Consider the following 15886-nt stretch of genomic DNA (forward strand, 5'->3'; position numbering starts at 1 on the left):
CTAAATTCACGTGGCCTAACGACTTTTACTCATAACTCCCTCGATACTCGATCTTAGGTTCGTAATTCACCTCAAAACCTTCAAATATATTCAAACCCCTGCTGTCCCAACTCTAAAATGTGATATGCTACGCAATCGATAAAACAAATTATACCACGATGATGAGCCCAACGCGTAGAACAACTTTCGTCAAGGACTTAAGTCGAGAAAATCTATACTTAACTTGATCCTAGAAATGGGTTTCTCTAATTTCTCTGGTTTCTAACTTAAAAATGAAGAAAAAGATCGAAGAAGAAGATATATGTAACAATCCACCGACTTAGGGCCCCACCTCACGTGCCTGCTTGCGCAGTCCCACGAAAATGCGAATATCTCTCTATTCTGAAGTCGTATGAATGAACGGTTTGATGCGTTGGAAACTAGACTCGTAGACCTTCGATTCGATAGTTTGTGGGCCCCATAACTCTTTATAGATTGGGAGAAAACCTCCAAGACATTTGACCCAAATTTCAGAGAAATCTTTAAGAAGGAATTTACGGTAACTTTCGCCAACTTTTATTTTGCCACTTACCTAGCTTCAAACCTTGAGATACAACACTTGAACACTTAAAATATCACATAACACATCATTTTTAATTTATTACTCACCCTCTTTGTCTTTCCACGAAGATACGAGTTAATTTAGACGTTTTGAAAAGTCGGGGTGTTACAGTTATAGTGATAAATTATTAAACTACATTTTTTAAAGAGCATGAAAATATTTGATGCAATAGTTCAAAATGGAATAGGGGAAGTAAATTAGTACACGAAATAATTGGATACAAGATGAAATTGTTAATTTAAATAAATTTTAGCTACACATAAAAAAATAAGGACAAAAATGTTCATTTTGAGCTCTGTAATACATTAATAGAACATTCATGAGAGTAACGTAATAGTCTTAAAAGTTTGAGTATTTATGTAATTTATGATAATATAATATTTATGATGCAATTATATTTCATCAATAAATTCACTTTTATTTGAATTGTTCGTTAATATGTATTATATATAATATTTATTGCAATTTATGTTATTTAGAAATTTAGAATAAAATTTAATTTTATATTAAATGAAGAATATAAAATAAAATAAAATTTTGTATTACGTAAAGACTATAGAGTGATTATTTGCAAAAAAGAAGAAATAATTTATATTATGAAATAAGAAAATAAGAATGAAATAGAAATAATAATATAATATTAAAGAGAGAAAAAAATTCATTTTTAGAGAATAAAATAGAAAATTAAGTTGAAGTTGGTTGCCTTAAAAAATAAAAAAAACTCTATATTTGAAGAGTAAAATAGAGGATAAGGTTGGAGATGCCTAATGATCATAAAAATTAGATCAAGAGAGTATCAAATTTTTTGGCAAGTAACGAATAAGCTCTGACTAAACCTCGGATTTATTAACTACTTGACTGATAGCCTTTTTCAGAACTTTAACTGTAAAACAAAGTAGACCATTCATTATAGTCAAACTGAATACTTGACATGGATATAAGAAATTTAAATTCTGAATAAAGTCACGTCCCTATACAGGTGTACGAAAAAATGAACAAGAGGAAAGAGATTAGAGCGACAGCTTCACTCACGATTTCTTCCCAACTTGTTCTACGTTCCACCCTTCATACGGTGAAATTACATAAAGAGAAATAAAATCATAACCAAAAGAAAAAGAAAAGAGTATTTATATCTATTTGGTAACAAGAAAAAACTATTAACCTACAAATTCAATTACAGCTCATCATGTGAATCATCGTCCTCGTTGGAATCCTCACTGGCACCTCCTGGTGCTCCACCAGACCTCTGATACACAGCCGTGATAATTGGGTTGCACACTGCCTCAACTTCTTTCAGCTTCTCTTCATAATCCTCCTTCTCAGCATTCTGGTTGTCGTCTAACCATTCAAGTGCTTCTTTTGTGGCGGTTTCAATCTTCTCCTTCTCATCAGACTCTAACTTGTCTGCAAGTTTGTCCTTGTCATTGATTTGGTTCCTCATGTTGTATACGTATGTCTCCAGGCTATTTCGGGCATCAACTCTTTCTTTCACCTTCTTGTCCTCCTCGGCAAACTCCTCAGCCTCCTTCACCATACGTTCAATTTCTTCTTGACTCAAACGACCCTTGTCATTCGTGATGGTAATCTTTTCTGACTTTCCAGAGGCTTTATCCTCAGCTTTCACGTTTAGGATACCATTGGCATCAACCTCAAAAGTTACTTCGATTTGAGGTGTTCCTCTGTTGAAAAACAACAAAAATTATTAGTCAAGCAAGCAAATGCAACTCCTGAAGTACTCTCTCTATCATAACTGGTAGAGGATAAGTACCTTGGTGCTGGAGGTATTCCTGTCAAGTCAAACTTCCCCAGTAGTCTACAGTCCTTTACCATACTGCGTTCACCTTCAAACACCTGGAGATGAGAATTTCAAGTCAGAAGAGCCATAAAAATCTTCTTCTGGAGTTCTGCACAACACATTCAGCAAATTAGGAAGAAAATAGTGTTCAAGTATATACCGAAATTGTGACGGTTGTCTGCTGGTCCTGGTAAGTGGTGAAGACTTGAGACTTCTTAGTAGGAATGACAGTGTTTCTTGGGATCAACTTTGTCATCACTCCTCCAACAGTTTCAATACCAAGAGTCAGTGGAGCCACATCCAAGAGAAGAATATCTGGTCAAAATTCAGAAGAAAATGTTAGTTTTTGCCTTGGAATATTCTCCAGTATCAAATGACTAAAATAAGTCTGGAAGATGCATTACCTTTGGTTTCGTCACCTCCTTCTCCACTCAAGATACCTCCTTGTACAGCTGCACCAAAAGCAACTGCTTCATCGGGGTTGACACCTTTGCTAGGCTCCTTGCCATCAAAGTAATCTTTCAAAAGCTGTTGAACTTTTGGAATCCTGGTACTTCCACCAACCAAGACAATCTCATCAATCTGGTTCTTTGCTAGACCAGCATCCTCCATAGCCTTCTTGACAGGAGTCATTGTCTTACGGAACAAATCATTGTTCAGCTCCTCAAAACGAGCCCGGGTAAGTGGTTCAGAGAAATCCACACCATCGAAGAGAGACTCAATCTCTACCCTGACTTGATGCTGACTGCTCAGGGCTCTCTTGGCACGCTCAGCTTCTCTCCTGAGCTTTCCCAAAGCCTTGTTATCCTTGCTAATGTCCTTACCATGCTTCTTCTTTATCAATTTAATGAAATACTCCATAATCCTCTGGTCAAAATCCTCTCCTGTGAGAAACAACAGACAACTTGTGAACAAAACTGATGGTAAGATGAAAGTTATTAGTTCTTTTTAATACTTTGAACTTCATTATTACCTCCTAGATGAGTGTCTCCATTTGTGGCAAGAACCTCAAAAACACCATTGTCAATAGTAAGGATACTAACATCAAATGTACCACCACCAAGGTCAAAGACAAGGATGTTCTTTTCACCACCTTTCTTATCTAATCCATAGGCAATGGCAGCTGCAGTTGGTTCATTAATGATTCTTGCCACGTTCAAACCAGCAATGACACCGGCATCCTTAGTGGCCTGCCTCTGGGCATCATTGAAGTATGCTGCATTTTCAAAAGAGATGGGACATATATGCTCAGCAATTGTATGACACAAAAGTTTGGAACCAGATATTATCTATCTGAAACGGGGGATGTTTGATGATACCTGGAACAGTGACAACTGCATCCTTGATTGTCTTTCCAAGAAAAGCTTCTGCTGTTTCTTTCATCTTGATCAGAATCATAGCACTGACCTCCTCAGGACTGAAGACCTTGGTCTCCCCATCTTTGATTTTAACTTGGATATATGGTTTCCCATCCCTGTTAACAATCTTATAGGGAACAAGTTTCATGTCCCTTTGTACTTCTTTGTCTTCAAACCTGTCACAGATATAAGCCGTCATTATCATGATTATATCAGATAGACTTTCACACTACAAAATAAAGAACAATGCCTTACTTTCTCCCGATAAGTCTTTTGACGTCAAAGACAGTCCTCTCTGGATTAACAGCTGCTTGATTTTTAGCTGCTTCACCGATCAGTCTCTCACCATCAGTGAAGGCTACCCATGAAGGGGTGATACGATTACCTTGGTCATTTGCTATGATCTCAACATGTCCATTCTTGTAAACTCCAACACAAGAATAAGTTGTTCCAAGATCTATGCCAATAACGGTTCCTAACTTGGTAGCTTCTTCTTTAGCTATAGAGAATGCAAACAAGCTCCCTGTTGACAAACCCAACAACCCAATTAGTGCATTGTACGTGACTGTCGATCTAAAATTATTACTTGTTGAAGTGACAAAATATCATGGGAAAGGAAAAGAATTTGCAGAGATCAAAAATCTTCCTAGACATTGTTGGGAGAAATTTGGATGTACAGTTATTACTCGTTTAACTAGTTCAATAAATGTTATTCTTCACGCAGTTGCTACATCATCTATTCTTTCTTTCTCTACGTCGGATATTTAGTATTAAAGCACTTGTTGACACAAAATTGTAGCTGGCTAGACAACTCAGGATGGTCAAATATTTCACATATTGTTCAGGATTTATCATCATTAATTAAGAGAAGCAAAAGAAGAACAACACTTGAACAAATAACATTGTTCAAGTTACCCTTTCTATTTACACAATAACAGTTTTAACAAACAAAACTATGTCAATGATCATAATAGCCGCAAAAGTGGAAAATAACCGAAAATCTGAACTCTAAAATCTGGATGGTTTTATTGAAACAAATACACATAAATGACCAAACTGGTAGCAGATCTGAGAACTGATAGTCATAACAAAACAAACTACAGCTAACACACATCAACTTCGATTCAATTCTACTCATTGCATAATCTCTCAAACAAAACAGGCCTATCATGCACAGCAATTCTTTTGAAAAACTAAGTAGCAGATCTGAGAACTGATACACATACAAAGTCATATCAAAACTAATTACAACTAACACATCGAGAAATAATACACATAAACCTTGCAGTTATCATTGTTGCTTTGTTAGGTCTCTCTGTTCAATTCTCCTCATTGCATAATCTCTCAAAAAAAAAAAAACATACATATCATACACAGCAACTCTTTTTAAAAAACTAAGTAGCAGATCTGATGCTAAAACATATACATAGCCATATCACAACTAACTGCAACTAACACATCAAAAGTAATACACATCGAATTTGCAGTTAATCATTGTTGATTTGTTGCGTTCACTCGGTTCAATTCTCCTCATTCTCCTAATCTACACAGAACTTAACTAGCTCAAATCTCAATGTATACAGAAACGAAGCAGCTATAGAAAAAGGATACCAATGCTTACCTAAAAGGACGATTGCGAAAACGATCGAGGATGCGCGTCTCTTCAACGCAGTAGCCATAGCTCGTAGATCCAAACGAACAATGTGTTCTTCGTTTCTCTTCTCCGATGACAGATAAAGGTAGTTATCGATTTTCCGATCAACAATTGAAGCCCTGCGGCTGCTATATATAGTTGCGAGCCTCCTTCTCTGTTATATAAAGAAGGTCGGTCTTCTTTTTGAATTTTGACGAACAATGTCACTCACGATGACGTGGACCAATCAGATATAAGAGAAGTCGATATTTTAGCCAATGAGGTGCTGCCACATCATTTTGCACGTATTCGGAGCTGATTGTTTTTGTGCATGTCACGTTTCGTGACGTGGACCAATTAGAATTGAGGAACACATGGTAGGAGCCAATCAGCTTTGTTTTAATTGATGGATAGATCTGAACCGTTGGATTAATTAATTGAATGGGTGATGAATGGTGATAAGAGGAGGTGTATTTGGTAGACCATTAACCGCTTCACACCTAAGAACTTCCACGTATTCAGGAGGTTGCTAGAACGTTCACTTATACTTTAACTCTTTTTTCTTTTCTTTTTGTCCTTAGAGATATTCGATAAAAAAAAAAAAAATGAACAATACATATTAGCATGATTTCTTAACGTGTTATCGAACATAAAAATTGTAAAATTTGAAAAAAGGAATATTTGAAAATTATAATTGTATACTTATGTTGGGAACATAAAAATTTGGATGTCTTGACAGCTCTCTAAGAGTTCATGTGTTCGGATCTCACTAGCAGTAACCCCCCTCCTCCCCTTTTTTTTTTAAACACTCTTCGTGAAATTTTTGACTCCGCCACTGAATCTAACACAACATATTGAAGAAACTAGAGATAGCTCGTTTTCAAGAAATTGAATATACACTCTATAGGTCATTTGTTTAAGAAATCCTACCGATGAAAAGTCTAGTTATGAACTAGCTCTTTACCATGTTGACTCTTTATTAACAAAGTGTATATATTTGTCGCCACTGACTAACGCAACATGTTGAATAAACTATAGATAGCTAGCTTTCAAGAAATTGAATATACACTACATATGTCATTTGTCTATGAAATCCTAAGCCTAGTTATAAACTTGCTCTTTACCATGTTGACTATTTATCAACAAAGTATCATACTCGTAATAGGTTTTGATTTATCAAATGGAGAGTCACCAAGTAGGATTCATGTGCTCCTTGTTGGTGGCAGTTGCCTTTGTGCTTGACAGTGTGTTGATGTTTTGCATACCTAAACATGAAAGGTGAATTCAGGATTTCAAGATAATTAATATTATTATTATTATTTAAGATTAGACATAAATTTTATAGTGACAAATCTAGTAATTAGTAAAAAATGGTTTTTTTTTTGTTTCTCATCTGGTGTTTGAAGTTCACATTGAAGCTCCGATTAAATCGAATCGCGCACTCCACCAGTGCACCACAACCCATGTTGGTAGCAAAAAAATATTTAATTACACTATCACAAAATTATATTAATAATTTACATGTTTTGACAATTGAGAAATAATCTTTATAAGGAAGTCTACTTTTAAGGAATCACAAAGAAATGAGTCCGTATACACGAAAAGGAAGGTTCATAGAGAAATTTGAACTCCAAGCCTAAGTGACCGATCCAACAATTTGTTTGTTTTTTGCTGCATTCTCCAAAGTCTTTGACGGACTATAATGGGAACTATCTCTATAGAATAAAATTCCTATCTTATAATTAAATGTTATTTGATTATTCATTCAAAATGTAAATTAAAAGGAAATACTTCTTGATTATCAAAATCTTGGGATTCACCCCTATAAAAGGAGCTTGATCTTCATATTAAAGGACATCCAATTTTGAGTTTAACAATTGTCACATACATATATATGAAGCAAATTAAAGATCAACATTCTTATTTCTTTTTTCTATCAAGTCTTATAGTGTTCTTCACGCTCGAAACTCCTTTGGAATGGCCTTCATCAAGGACAACTTCAAAATCAGGCTAATACAATTTTGTTTATTGTTATTCTTGATTATTTGTATCTGATTTATTGTTATATATTGTTTACTTTAATTCGTTTTACTATCCGCTCAGTCAATTCAATTCATCAATCATTTAAATCATGTTATAAGCTTAGCTATACATATTTTTGGGTATACAAAAAACTAGTTCAAGTAAGAATTGCGCATGAGTAACTTTAATATAGAGCCCAACATCAAAAAATAATAATTCCATGATTTCTACTCTAACACAATGTTATAAACATTGAACCAAATTCAACTATTGTATGTATCCAAATCATTGTAATGAGATAACTCATCTCATTAATCACCGATTTGACATTTCGTTCTTCATTAGTCAAATGAAATCAAGGGATTACAAAAACTCCATTTCAACCTTGAGATGACTATATATATAGCTTGTATTTTGTCTATGTTGGGCATGTATATACAGAAGAAAGAATACTCCCTAAACTATCCCAAAACACAAGGAGGGAAAAAAAAAAAAAAGGAAAGAAGAGAAGTGGGTTTTTTTTGGTTTCAAGTTGGCAATCTGATATTTTGATATTGTATCCAATAATTTCATGTGCTTAATCATATCTTGCCAGTAAGGCAACTTTCCCAAAGGGGCTCAAATTCAAAGTTTTTTTTTTTTGCTTTATAAATTCAAAGTTAAAATTGGTAGTATGTAAAATCATGTGGGACATCTAACTTGCCTTATTAATTTGATTTCGTAATCCTTTACATATTTGTAGCGACAAAGCCAACTTATGCTAAGGGTTATTATGATTTTGACATTCTTTTGTCAAATGTTTATTAGCAAATCAAATCTTAACCTTTGATAATTATTTTCTAAACTCGAGCCAAATTAAGTAATGCATAACAAATAATATGTGATCGTTTGATAGTTGGTTAGAGTTATACATGTATTAACAATGTAGGAATTGGTTATGAAGAGACTAATTATTTATATATTAGTTATTTCACTTTCTATCCTCTATAAAATAATATATAAATTTCATCATAACTTATACATGTATTAGTTATGCGACTTTCTAAATTATCGACCAAACGTAATATTAATTTTCTACATGAATAACTTACTTTCTATCTAGCTATCAAACGTCATATAAGTTATACAACATTAATAAACAAATAACTTATTTCTTATCTACTAAACAATCCCTTTCATCATTATTAACACACCTATAAAGAGGCAAGACATGCAACCTATCCGTATGTAGTAATTTTTTACAATATTTAATAGCTAGTTAAAAAAATAAATTATTCATATAGAATATTAATATGATTTTTAATTTGTAATTTTAAAACTCGTATACATAATATGTAACTTGCATAATTCTAACCAACTATCAATTTTCCGCGCTTATGACATGGGGTCCACTGAAGAAATAAATTTGATCTCAATCTAGGCTGGCTAGTTGCGGCAATAGCCGATCGCAAACCCAATTAAATAAAAGCAGAAATAATATGATATAATAATATAATAATATAATAATAATAATAATAATTGAAACAGATATTAGATTTTGCATAATTGAATTCCAGCTTTTACATCCGCGTTTTCTTCTTCCTCTCTCTCTCTCTTGAACTCCCCCCTGTCTCTCTTTCTCTCTCTTCACTTTCTCCCTTTCTGTTTTTTTTTTCTCCCTGTTAGGGTTTCAGGGGGCGCCGCTTTTGCTCTGTTCGATCTTCACAAGTTTCAGGTTATTCATCAATTTTTTTTTGTTTTTTTCCAAATATTATCTAATTTGATTTTGGATTAGGGTTCTATCAACTGAATTTGATGTTTGATCTATTAGTTTCAAAGATGTTTCATTTTTTTTTGAAAATATCACGCTTCAATGAATGTTTGATATTTGAACTGCGATCTATGCATTTCTGCTTTAATTTAATACTTTTTGATCTTATTGTAACTGTTAATTTTCTTCCTAGTTTGGTTTGTGCGTAAATATAGTTAGTTTGGTGGTGTCAGCAATGATAACTTTGGGTTATTTTCATTAAGGATTTACTTTTGCTGATTTATTGAGTTTTAAAGCTTTTTTTTTGGGGTGAAGTTATGACTGTATTGATGTAGTGGGAAATGCTGATAAACAGGTAATTTGGTTTTGAGGGTTCTATGATGGTTTATACTTGTTTTTGGCAATGCTTAGTGAGTTTTCATTATCTCCAGTTGATAGTTGAAGAACTCGTTTTTTGTGATTTGTTGTTGCTCTTAACTAATGAAAGAAAAAATGTTGCCTTTTTGCATTGGCAATAGGCATGCCATAAGTTTTTCTTGCTGGATTGGTAATTAAGTTGGTCCATTACCGTCTTATTTTAGCTATGTATTGTCTGGTAGTGTAATCCCACAGGGTCTGGGTATGGTGGTGTGTTCACTGCCTTATCCAGAAAAAAAATCTGTTGGTGGGTATATTATGTGATGTGTAAATCTGATCTGTTGAACTTTTCTATATATGGTTACTTATTCTAGATTCGATTTGGTTAAAGTTTTCCATTTGTTTATCCCTAACTCGATTCTCCTGGTTGGTTCCATTGAACTTCTCGTTGAGGCTAGATTGCATTTCTTTCCGTTTAAGAAAGACTTCATTAATCTAGCAACATGGTTTTCCGATGGACAGTTGCTATGCTTATTTCCGTTTTTTTTCTATTAATTAAATTTATCTACTTTCGTTCTGTCTAATGATTTTTTAGGAGCATTACTTCGGGTGCCTTCATTTGGATGTTCCTTGGAATCTAATTAGGACCTTATCATGTTTTTGCAGATATACTATGGCAATGGAAGTCACCCAGATCCTTCTTAATGCACAGTCAGTTGATTCAACAGTGCGGAAACATTCCGAGGAAACTCTAAAACAGTTTCAGGAGCAAAATCTTCCTGGTTTCTTGTTGTCTCTATCTGGAGAGCTTGCTAATGAAGAGAAGCCAGTTGACAGTCGTAAGTTGGCTGGTTTAATACTTAAAAATGCCTTGGATGCCAAGGAACAACATAGGAAATTTGAGCTTGTGCAAAGATGGCTATCACTTGATATGGCAGTGAAGGCCCAGATAAAGACATGTTTATTACAGACACTCTCTTCTCCTGTGCCTGATGCTCATTCAACCGCATCACAAGTCATTGCTAAGGTTGCTGGCATTGAGCTTCCTCAGAAGCAGTGGCCTGAGTTGATTGGGTCACTCCTTTCAAATATTCACCAGGTCCCTGCTCATGTCAAGCAAGCTACTTTGGAGACACTGGGTTATTTATGTGAAGAAGTTTCTCCCGAAGTTGTGGATCAGGATCAAGTAAATAAAATCCTTACAGCCGTAGTTCAGGGTATGAACGCTGAAGAAGGGAACAATGATGTGAGGCTTGCTGCTACCCGAGCATTATATAATGCTCTTAGTTTTGCTCAAGCAAACTTCAGCAATGACATGGAGCGTGACTTTATAATGAGAGTTGTATGTGAGGCTACTCAATCCCCAGAAGTCAAAATTCGACAAGCTGCCTTTGAATGTTTAGTCTCCATTTCATCAACATACTATGAGAAATTGGCTCCATACATCCAAGATATCTTTAACATTACAGCAAAGGCTGTTAAAGAGGATGTAGAGCCTGTTGCTCTTCAAGCTATTGAATTTTGGAGCTCAATCTGTGATGAGGAGATTGATATTTTAGAAGATTTTGGGGGTGATTTCACTGCAGATTCTGATGTTCCTTGCTATTATTTCATCAAGCAGGCTCTCCCTGCTCTTGTGCCTATGCTATTAGAGACACTTCTTAAGCAGGAAGAAGATCAGGACCAGGATGAAGGTGCTTGGAATCTTGCAATGGCTGGAGGCACTTGCCTTGGTCTGGTGGCCCGGACTGTAGGGGATGAGATTGTTCCACTTGTTATGCCATTCATCCAAGAGAACATTTCAAAGCCTGATTGGAGACAAAGAGAGGCTGCAACATATGCCTTTGGTTCTATTTTGGAAGGTCCTTCTCCTGACAAGTTGACACCTCTTGTTAATGTTGCATTGAACTTCATGCTTACTGCGTTGACAAAGGATCCTAATAGCCATGTGAAGGATACAACTGCATGGACCCTGGGAAGGATATTTGAGTTTCTTCATGGTTCTACAGTGGAGACACCCATTATTACTCCTGCAAATTGCCAGCTGATAATCACAGTTCTACTTCAGGCCATGAAAGATGCTCCAAATGTTGCTGAAAAATCCTGTGGTGCTCTCTATTTCCTTGCTCAAGGCTATGAGGATATGGGTGCATCATCTCCCTTGACACCTTATTTCCAGGAAATCGTGCAAGAGCTTCTAACAGTTACCCACAGAGAAGATGCTGGTGAGTCGCGACTCAGGACTGCGGCATATGAGACATTGAATGAAGTAGTTAGGTGTTCAACAGATGAAACAGCTCCAATGGTTTTGCAGCTTGCTCCTATCATTATGACAGAGCTGCACCAGACTCTCGAAGGTCAGAAGCTTTCATCTGACGAGAGAGAGAAGCAGAGTGAGTTGCAAGGTCTTCTGTGTGGTTGCTTACAGGTCATTATTCAGAAATTAGGGGCTTCCGAGCCAACAAAGTTTGTTTTCATGCAGTATGCAGATCAGATCATGAACCTTTTTCTCAGGGTTTTTGCATGTAGAAATGCTACGGTGCATGAGGAAGCCATGCTTGCCATTGGAGCCCTAGCCTATGCAACTGGTCCCGACTTTGCCAAGTACATGCCTGAATTTTACAAGTACCTGGAAATGGGCCTTCAGAATTTCGAGGAGTACCAAGTGTGTGCTGTTACGGTTGGTGTTGTGGGTGATGTATGCAGAGCTTTGGAAGATAAGATCCTACCTTACTGTGATGGTATAATGACTCAGCTTCTCAAGGACCTGTCAAGTAACCAGCTGCATCGATCTGTAAAGCCTCCAATATTTTCATGCCTTGGTGACATAGCTTTGGCAATAGGAGAGAATTTTGAAAAGTACTTGATGTATGCCATGCCAATGCTCCAGAGTGCTGCTGAGCTGTCTGCCCACACATCTGGTGCAGATGATGAGATGGTAGAATACACAAATCTTCTGAGGAATGGAATCTTGGAGGCTTATTCAGGGATATTTCAGGGCTTCAAGAATTCCCCTAAAACACAGCTTCTGATCCCATATGCACCTCATATCCTGCAATTCCTGGATAGCATTTACATGGAGAAAGACATGTAAGTATTGCATGATTCCCTCTGCATTGTACATTTTCTCTATTTAATAATGTGATCTTTGTTCTGATTTCCTGGATCTATCCTCGTTTTCTTCCGAATTGTAGGGATGATGTGGTGATGAAAACAGCTATTGGGGTTCTAGGAGATCTAGCAGATACTCTGGGCAGTAATGCTGGTTCGTTGATTCAACAATCATTATCAAGCAAAGAGTTCTTGAATGAATGCTTGTCATCAGATGACCATTTGATTAAGGAATCTGCTGAGTGGGCAAAGTTGGCCATCACTCGTGCCATTTCAGTTTGAGGTGGCCGCTTTGGTACATACTTTTTTTTTTAGTAAGTCCATGCATGCATATGGTTGTGTCCAGTTGGGTCCGAGATTGCATTCACGAGTCTTGTCATTGATGTTATCTGACAATGGAGAAATCTACACTCTTGTTGTCGTTAACTCATGCGCCAGCACCATGGGTCGAGGTTTTGTTTTGCCGGGGGAGGGGGAGAGGGGGTTACTACTCAAGAGTTGAAAGTCCTTCCATTCAGCATGTGACTTTGCTGGTGATGTGTATTGGGGTGGAAAGGGGTCTGCTGTAACTTACTGAAGTAACAAATCAGGCTGCCGGTTTGTTGGGTTTTCCGTGGGTCTATCTGCTAAGAAGAGGTGCCCCAGATCATCCCTGTGCTGCCGTCTTCTCCAAGGGCTTTGAGTGTCATAATGTGTAAGGTCAAAGTTTTGGTAGTCCTGATACTTTAAGCCAAAGCTTCTTTGATATTGTCCCATCTATTTTTTTTCTTTGGGTCTGTCAGTCGTCATCGGTCAAAGCAGCTGCATTTTCTTTATTTCAAATTGCATACATCTCATTCATTTCTTTTGCATATACTGGTCATGGGGTAACCCACTTGTTTTAAAATTTTATATAGGGAATTGTGTTTGCATCTTCACATTTCTCTTTCTGGGTTGTTTTCCGGCAGTAGGTATTTTTGCACATCAGTAGCAGATTGTGCATCCATGAAAGCATGTAAGCTTCCTTTTTCATGCTGTTACGATACAGTTTTTTTCCCCTCTTAAAAGAAAAGGATCATGCTTGTGATCGTAATATCATAATATATTTGGTTGCATTTCGGAGGGCATGTTATCAAAGCAATGGGAATTGAAGATGTTTTTTTCTTAATAGATTCACATGTTGCTGTGTCCATTGATTGTCCAGTTTAGAAATGTTGAAATCGTTTCCCCAGTATTCTTGATACTAGAGGCAACTGATATCTGCTACTTGCTCAACTTCTATTTATCATATCCAAATTTGCAAAAAAACAAATGCTGATGGAGAAAATTTTGTTCCATTTGCGGAACACAATCTCTTACCAGAAGAAAGATTGTGTGGGAAGAAAATGTGAAATAGAACATGCAATATCTAGTGAGGTGGCTTAGTAGAACGACTCCCCCACCCCCTCCACCACTCCATGCTAGTAAATAAACTATGCTAGCCGTCTTGACTGATTGATCGATCGGAATGAAAACGATTAATATGGAACTACGAAGATGGCATATTTATTTAGGAATTTTGACCCATAATTGACATGCTATGTGCATGAACCTTAAATTGTCAATCAAGCTTTGACGCTGTGACTTAATACAAGTGGAGAAAATGCAAGACATAAAGTATTAATAGAAGGGGGAAACTCTAAAAAGTAAAATTCTATTTTTCATTTCATCATTTTGACCTGTCGTACTAAGAAACTATATGTGAGCTTATCCTTACCTTAGTAGGTAAGTCCAAACAACAATGTAAATGGCAAAAAAAAAAAAGACGAAATTTTAAAGGACAAGAATTTGTTATCATGCTAGAGGAACAGCTGCTGCCATATTCAGCAGTGTCTTGGTGCTTTAACAGCTCTAATATCTAGACTATAGTGTCTACATTGACACCCCTTAATTGACGAATTAAGGTGATAAAGGGTTGAATCGCAGTGAATCATGACCACTTTGACATTTACAATACCTTATCACGTATCTAAGTAGTTTATAAAAGTAAGTACTCTCGATGGAAATTGTACTTCTACCTGGTACACAAGTTTGGATTTGACAATTTGGAGTTTAACAAAAGAAGTACTAAGTAAATGTAAAAATAAAGAATTTCAGCGAAGGAGTGTCAAATAACACTGATGGAAACAAAGTGGTTTTGCCACTGGCATTATTGTCTTCAAAGCATAGAACAAGAAGAAATGTCTAGTTTCCTACGTTGTCATGCTTTTTACTGTCTGTTATAAAGATTAGTACTATGATTATTTAATGTGATTAGTACTACTTTACTATGTTGTGGTTAATTGGCAATCCAACATTAATTAGTAGTACTAATGTTGTTTTAGGTTCCCCGGCAACCTAAGAACCATGGTGGAGAACAAAACCTTTTTTTTCCTAATAATTGTACTCAAATTCTCCCAATTAAAGTTACACCATCATTATCAACATTTGATTAATTTAAACCTTGTCTTAATGAATGATTAACAGACTTAAGTGAAAAAATTAATTTAATGTGTTGTCTACTTTTGGGTAGTGCCTTCCACTTCCACATTATGACTTTTTTATCAAATTTCAACCCTCTAAAAGAAGGGGCTTACATTCATTTCATTTGTAGGCCAATGTCCATTTCTTGTCCCCCAAAATAATAATAATAAAATAAAATAAAATAAAATAGTTGATTTTTCAAAAGTGACGAAAGCCGAAATATTAGGATTAGAGGGCACTAACAAATTTACTTTAATTTGATATTTGGTACTACGGAAAAGTCAATTTTGGGAAAAGTTGTCTTTTGAGGAAAGTGTTTCTTTTTGGCCATTGAGGAAAGGAAATATAATATTTCCTCCGTCTCGTTTTATATGACATTGTTTAATTTGATACGATATTTTAAAAGAAAAGATTTTTTTTTTCAAATTTGTGGTCTAAATTAATTTTTAGATATTTGTTTAACCATGATCATTTTATTAAGGATAAAATGAGAATTTTAAAATTAAATTATTTCTAATTATGATAATATAACATTTTTAGGGACAAATTAAAAAGGAAATAGTGTCATAAAAAAATGAGACGGTCGGAGTAATAATAATCAAACAGGATTGATGATGCTGTAAAAAGAAGTTGACAGAGCTACATGGTCCACGTTGAATCTTTTTCGTTGAAAAATTATACTGTATAAATAAAACATTTTTGTTATTGTATTTATTGTATAAATTATGAATTCCCTTAAAATACGATATATATTTAAGAAAACTTCAGTGTAGCGGCA

The 15886-nt window shown here is 35.6% G+C and overlaps 2 protein-coding genes across 2 annotated transcripts; one reads left to right on the forward strand and one right to left on the reverse strand.

The window, feature by feature from the left end:
* Nucleotides 1–1514: 1514 nt before the first annotated feature.
* On the reverse strand, nt 1515–5522 carry LOC102594892 (luminal-binding protein 5). Its single transcript, XM_006350457.2, has 8 exons — nt 5376–5522; nt 4010–4277; nt 3716–3930; nt 3370–3612; nt 2801–3280; nt 2557–2711; nt 2370–2452; nt 1515–2280 (listed from the first exon to the last, which is right to left on the reverse strand). The coding sequence occupies exons 1-8, from the start codon at nt 5431–5433 to the stop codon at nt 1776–1778; spliced, it is 2007 nt and encodes a 668-aa protein (XP_006350519.1). The 5' UTR covers nt 5434–5522; the 3' UTR covers nt 1515–1775.
* A 3439-nt stretch (nt 5523–8961) lies between these two features.
* Nucleotides 8962–13838, forward strand: LOC102595228 (importin subunit beta-1). Its single transcript, XM_006350458.2, has 3 exons — nt 8962–9123; nt 10183–12606; nt 12711–13838. Exons 2-3 carry the CDS (start codon nt 10190–10192, stop codon nt 12907–12909), a joined length of 2616 nt encoding a protein of 871 aa, XP_006350520.1. The 5' UTR covers nt 8962–9123; nt 10183–10189; the 3' UTR covers nt 12910–13838.
* The last annotated feature ends 2048 nt before the right edge of the window (nt 13839–15886 follow it).

This window comes from Solanum tuberosum, unplaced genomic scaffold (genome assembly GCF_000226075.1).
Source record: "Solanum tuberosum cultivar DM 1-3 516 R44 unplaced genomic scaffold, SolTub_3.0 scf00126, whole genome shotgun sequence".
Classification (NCBI taxonomy): domain Eukaryota; kingdom Viridiplantae; phylum Streptophyta; class Magnoliopsida; order Solanales; family Solanaceae; genus Solanum; species Solanum tuberosum.